Here is a 6,209-nt window from a genome sequence, read left to right as displayed (position 1 = left end):
AAATTTATTTAATGTTGCAAGTAATTATTCAAATAGATAGACATTCTCGTTTGCAATTTAGGAACAACTCATTGATGTATTGAGGAACTCTTGCCTCTGGATTGTAGCTCTTTCGTATTGGAATAAACTACTATTGATCTCGCAACAAAAAGACTTATTGATGTATTTTAAGTTTCTTTTTCTAAAATAGTTACTCAGTTTACTTTGACTTTTTTGTGTGGACACCTTCGAGGGCCGAGCGCGAGGCACGTCGGCACGGAGACTGGCGAGTGGGGCCCACATGTCAGCAGCGTACCGCGAGTGGAATATCCGCCTCGTCGCGGGCTAACCCTCTCTTCTCCCCCCGATCCCCACGCGATCTCGCCCGCCGCCGCCGCCGCCGCCGCCGAAAAACCATGGCTTTCTCCGCGCGGAGGAGCCTCGCCACCAGCCTCTCCAGCCACCTCACCCGCCGCCTCCACCCCTCCCTCTCCCACCTCGTCCCCTCCTCCCACCGCGACGACAACCACGAGGACGCCTCCTCCTCCTCCTCCGCCCCCCCGTTCCCCACCCAGCAAGCCCCCCTGCACTTCCCCTCCGGCGACCTCCGTCGGCGCGCGAGATCCCAGGGCCTGGCCCTCCCCCTCCCCTTCGGCGCCCACCTCGCGGCCCGCCGCAGCTTCTCCACCTCCTCCCCCGGACCGCAGATCGATGGGATCCTCACCGACCCCGCGGCCGGCCAGATGGATGTCGCGGCGGGCGTCCTCTCCGACGCCGCGGCCTCGGTCGCGCCCGCCTTCCCGCTGCCCTTCCCGGGGGAAGTGGCCGCCGCCGCCGCAGACTCGTTTCCCCCCGTCGCGGCACTGCAGTACGCCATCGACGCCGTCCATTCGTTCACCGGGCTCGACTGGTAAGCCTCGTGGACGTAATAGCATTTGGGAACTTGATGTTCCACTTTGGATCAAGTAAACTGTCGATAAAATTCTAAAGGTGGTTCATTTTTTTAGGTGGGCTTCTATTGCGGTGACGACCATCTTGATCCGAACGGTGACGATCCCGCTGCTTGTGAACCAGTTGAAGTCTACGATGAAGTTGAATGTAATGAGCTCATTTGAGTAGTAACTTATATTGTTTATTTATATGTATGCTTTATTGTATGTCCGTTCTGATTTTTGCCGGTGCGTTTTATGACAAACTTCTATAGAAACTTACCAAGTTTGATCTTTGATAACGGTGAACACTGAAAATTCTGTGCAATTTGTAGTGAAGACAGTCTCGTGTATTTAACATGTATGTTTTAGATGTCTTGATTCAAACTTGGCGATAGAGATAATAATGCAAGGTCGAGTGGGGATGGGAGAATTTGATGGCCGCATGTGCCAAACATGTTTCTTTGAGCTAACAAGCAATCTTCTTTGATGGCTGCAGGTGCCAAATATGTTTCTTTGAGCTAACAAGTAAACCTCTTTTGAGTTGTCATATGATCGAGTGGCCTCAAATACCCAGGCCTCTAGTGTGCAAGTGTCTTAATTTGGTCGGCTGGCCTCCAATACCTTTGGCCTTAACTAGCAACATTGGGACTATTCTTTGGATCAAAATCATTTTTGGCAGCATTTGGTTCATAAATTGTAGTGCCACGTGCATTGCACAAACGCCCAGTCTCCCCTTCCTTGTTATGTCAAGTAGAATGAATATTTTTGGTTAACGTGTCCAACTACTTTTATCTTGATCATCACTTCTGATTGCCACACTGTGGCTGAAAGGCCTGTAGTTGAGGACATAGAAACAAACATCATACCACACAGATGAAATTTGATGCCTCCACTAAGTTATGTGTGATTATTCTACGCCTCTTCTCTGAGAGGCCTGAAATGAGTTATATGATGTTTTTGTTATGTTCTTTGCTCATTTAAATCTATTCACATATATATATGTTGTGTCCTTCGTTGAGTGACTGCAAGGTAACTAGCTGAATTTCTTTCTTATGAATTCTTACTCTATGCAGGCAATGAGGCCAGAAATTGAGGCAATCAACATGGAGATGCGAAATGTAAGTAGATTTATTTCTTCAGTTCAAGTTGCATTTTATATGGTTACTTACAGTAAGCATGTTATTTGTAGACACCGTAATTGGATTGACAGAAACATCCTGCAGACATACTTCTGCTAGATTTTTTTACGTGCAATTCTACACACATAGCTGTTTTTTAATGCCATTGAGTATTTATTTGTTGCCACCCAATTACTAAACTATACTTTTCTGTTATTCACTTATTTGGAGTGTTTGCAGGAACCTAAGTTATAATTCTGTCCAAGAAAATTTGCACCCCTAGGGAACCTAAAATCTATTTCGGTTCAAAGAAATGTACATTCTACACTCGTAATGATATGATCTTTCATATTTATTTGCTGCAGTCAATGGATCCACAATCAATGTTAGAGGGGAAGAAGAAATTGGGCGAGCTATTCACGAAGTATGCAACTTCCGATGGTTTACTTATTTAGTTATTTTCCTGTGAATTTGTCGTGATCTGGAAGTTGTATTTTCCGCCTGCTGTTTTAATAAAAATCTTATGCGTTGGTGCAATTTTGCCAACTAATCATTTTATGTTCATGTCTGTGGTTCTTCAAACTTGAGCTCTGTAGAAGCTTCTAGGTTATAAAATTGGGCTCTATAGAAGCTTGTAGGTTATAAAATTGGGCTCTGTAGAAGCTTGTAGGTTATAAACTTGGGCTCTGTAGAAGCTTGTATGTTTAAAAATGCTGTATGGGCCATTAGATTGTTCTTGCTATCATCACTGCTCAGAGTGTCTCTTTTTTGCTCAAACCAGTAATCATGGAAAACCCGCTGTCGGACCTGATTCATTGCCCCCTTACACCTTTTACAGAAATTTGACTTTGTCGCTTTAACCTCTATTATTCTGTTTATACCTTTTTTTTATTTCTTTTAGTCATACAACAGATAGTTCCGTAAATTTAATTATTAATGTCTTCCGTCAGGCATGGTGTTAATCCATTGACACCCTTGAAGGGTATATTCATCCAAGGGCCTATATTCATGAGCTTTTTCTTTGCTGTAAGTTTATACCTCTTCCTTGTAATGTCGAATTTTCTTACTACAACCACTCCTAGTTATGATACAGCCATTTTGCAGTATTTTTATCTTCCACCTTTTGTCTGTCTTAACTGCAGATACAAAACATGGTGGAGAAAGTCCCTTCTTTGAAAGGAGGTGGAGCATATTGGTTTACTGATTTGACAACTCCTGACGAACTTTATATCCTCCCAGTATTGACATCGGTGACATTCTTGGCTACGGTGGAGGTGTGTGTCCTGGCCAATGCAATAAATATGTCTTATGCTATTGTATAGTTAAGAAAATGTTTTTTTTTCCAGCTCAACATGCAAGAAGGCATGGAGGGAAATCCTATGCTGCAAACAATGAAGAAGTTCTCTAGAATATTGGCTCTTATGACTATACCATTTACAATGCACTTTCCCAAGGTATGAAATACTCAAGGCTATTAATTTCATGAATCATACCCATAAAATTCTAGCTAGAAGCTATCTGTAAGGAATTTGAACATACTGGGAATGCAGGTTAGTTGGCATGAATAAGTGCCTCTCTTAGTGAATTACTAAATCTGGGCTTGTCGGCAAACAATGCTATACAGTGACCATGTTTTGGGTACTGCCTGAGATTAGTTTATGAAAAAGGACAGACCCGGTGCATAGAAGCTCCCACACAAGGTGGGGTCTGGGGAAGGATTATAGGGAACATAGTCTTACCCCTGCAAAGTGCAATGCAGAGAGGCTGGTTTGAACCCAGGACCTCTTGGCACTAGTGGGGAGGACTTCACCACTGCGCCAGGCCTGCCCTCCTCGGATTAGCTTATGAAACTAGGCAAAATCTGCCCCATATGGAAAGTCCATCCAGTAACTATTTCTCTGACCACGACCGCGATCAGTCTTCCCTAGTTGCCTTATTCATCCATACATAGAAACTAGGCGAATCTGCCCCATATGGAAAGTCCATTCAGTAACTATTTCTCTGACCACGACCACGATCAGTCTTCCCTAGTTGCCTTATTCATCCATACATGGGCTTCATATTACCTGAAATGTAAGACAATTTGTGTGTGTATCAAAGCCTTGTTTGCACCATTGTCAAGCTTTCATGGTGTGGTTTGGATGGGCATAACACATGTATGGGTTACTCCCTTGATTTTCTTTGTGGGTGGGCTAGAGCAGAAATTTATTTTGCATGGTGTTTGTAGTGTTTCTTTGTGGAGTTGCCACTTAGGTGTTTGTAGTGTTTCAGATACAGCAATGTGTGTTCCCTAAAGTAGGACCTGTTTTTCCACCTAACTACTCAAGATGATTAGTACACTGATTGATTGAAATATATGTAAATCCTATTTTTAAGAAAACAAGCTAGTGCTCTGTTATCCACACTCGTCTCTTTCCACACTTTGGTAAGAAATATGTGGTGTCAATACCTGAAATAAATATGGTTTCATGCTTACCCTAATAGCGATATACTTTTGTTCTACCTTAACGTAGCTAAGTTTCTCTGTTTGCAGCATTAACATCGCACTGCTAAATACTTTTGTATTGTCTTTAATCTTCTCTTTTCTTCTGCATTGCCATTAATATTCTTTTTGCTTCTGCAGGCAATTTTCTGTTACTGGGTAACGGCAAACTTGTTCTCTCTTGGGTATGGTTTTGGTAAGTCCTTCTCCAGGCTTGAAACCTTGCACATGCCCATGTCTTCTGTTTGTCTCCTTCCCTAGTTTCTAACGCGTATACCTTCCTTCCAAAATTTTCTCTCAGCTCTCCGGAAGACAGCCGTAAGGTATTTCTTGAATCTTCCGGAGGTTATACCACAGCCCGAACCTGCGCAAATGTCGACCTTCAACCTTTTCGAGACACCAAAGCCAGTGTCAGCAGTTGATACACCCACTGGGAACAACAGTGATTCACCCATTGGAGACAATGGTGATTCACCCACCGCAGCCAACGGGTCAGAGCAGTCTAATGCTGAGCTAAGCGATCGGGTTGTGTTTCTTGAGAAGAAGATTGCAGAACTTGAGAGGCGGGCTAAAGCTAGAGGTGAATCTCAAGAGTAATAAACTAACAGGTAAGTTTTTGATCGAGCACGCGAATCCTATCCTAAAAAAGCACTGTTTGTAACCTGTGTCTCGTGGCGAAGGGATATCTGGCACCGACTTACCAATATAGCACCAAGATTTGACTTGGACTATCCAATTTTGTGAGCATGTGTGTGTGTGTGTGTGTGTGTGTGTGTGTGTGTGTGGCAACTGTCGTTTCGAGCGAATAAACCGGGGGGATCCTGGCAGATAAAATCGCCATTGTTTGTTGGATTAACCGCAGTGATGCTGGTCGAGCAGAAACCAGAGGGTACTTATTATTCTTGTATCACTTGCTTGACATTTGAGAATCGAACGATGTAATAGTATTAGCTTTTAGTTTGCGATCAAGATAAAACGAGGCTGTTGAAAACATATGGCGGGACTGTCAGATTCCATAATATGATACTACAATATTCTTTGCAATGCAACGTCATATTTTGTTTAAGGTGACATTGCATTATACTCGTATCATACTTGCACTAGGAGAAGTCGTAGTACCGCATGTTTTCATAGTCATTGTGAAATTGGGCATGTTGTTTTGGTTGATGAATAGAACATGGTGGGACGGGAATGCCACCCATATTTTCTAAAAGAAATTAAAATGGAAATACCAGTGGGCGTAATCTAAAATGGCAAACTCAAACGCGCACATGCACGATGAAACTAAATCATGTAAGTTTTTTGGGGTTGCATGCAACAACTAAATAACTAAGAATACCATGGGATCGACCGATGATCAATTACACATGCAACAATCCATGCATAAGCTGCCTCCTGTGTTTTTCATGCAGCGACTCAAACTCGTTTTTCTCAAGCTTTGCTATGTTTCTTGATCCTCTGTTTTGCTCAACTTCTCCTTTCCCATTCATATAGTTCCTCAAATTCCTATGTTCTAGTACCCTTTGTTCCCTGAACTCGTTTTTCTCAAGCTTTCCTATGTTTCTTGATCCTCTGTTTTGCTCAACTTCTCCTTAACCATTCATATAGTTCCTCAAATTCCTATGTTCTAGTACCCTTTGTTCCCCGAACTCGTTTTTCTCAAGCTTTCCTATGTTTCTTGATCCTCTGTTTTGCTCA

The 6,209-nt window shown here is 42.9% G+C and overlaps 1 protein-coding gene across 1 annotated transcript; it reads left to right on the top strand.

The window, feature by feature from the left end:
- The first annotated feature begins 334 nt into the window (after positions 1-334).
- LOC119292120 (mitochondrial inner membrane protein OXA1-like) lies at positions 335-5,555 on the top strand. The gene is made up of 9 exons (XM_037570948.1): positions 335-889; positions 987-1,077; positions 1,985-2,029; positions 2,395-2,453; positions 2,980-3,055; positions 3,172-3,303; positions 3,376-3,483; positions 4,653-4,707; positions 4,813-5,555. The coding sequence occupies exons 1-9, from the start codon at positions 396-398 to the stop codon at positions 5,106-5,108; spliced, it is 1,356 nt and encodes a 451-aa protein (XP_037426845.1). The 5' UTR covers positions 335-395; the 3' UTR covers positions 5,109-5,555.
- Positions 5,556-6,209: the final 654 nt, after the last annotated feature.

The sequence above is a fragment of the Triticum dicoccoides genome, chromosome 4B (assembly GCF_002162155.2).
Source record: "Triticum dicoccoides isolate Atlit2015 ecotype Zavitan chromosome 4B, WEW_v2.0, whole genome shotgun sequence".
Classification (NCBI taxonomy): Eukaryota; Viridiplantae; Streptophyta; class Magnoliopsida; order Poales; family Poaceae; genus Triticum; species Triticum dicoccoides.
The sequence above is the reverse complement of the archived record's forward strand: the minus strand, read 5'-3'. Positions and strand labels throughout refer to the sequence as shown.

What these genes read in the sequence shown, in the direction of transcription:
- LOC119292120 (XM_037570948.1), top strand. Translation starts at nt 396, where the DNA reads ATGGCTTTCTCCGCGCGGAGGAGCCTCGCCACCAGCCTCTCCAGCCAC. An exon ending in TCGTTCACCGGGCTCGACTG is followed by an intron (nt 890 to 986) that starts GTAAGCCTCGTG and finishes TCATTTTTTTAG; the next exon opens with GTGGGCTTCTATTGCGGTGA. An exon ending in TCATGAGCTTTTTCTTTGCT is followed by an intron (nt 3,056 to 3,171) that starts GTAAGTTTATAC and finishes TCTTAACTGCAG; the next exon opens with ATACAAAACATGGTGGAGAA.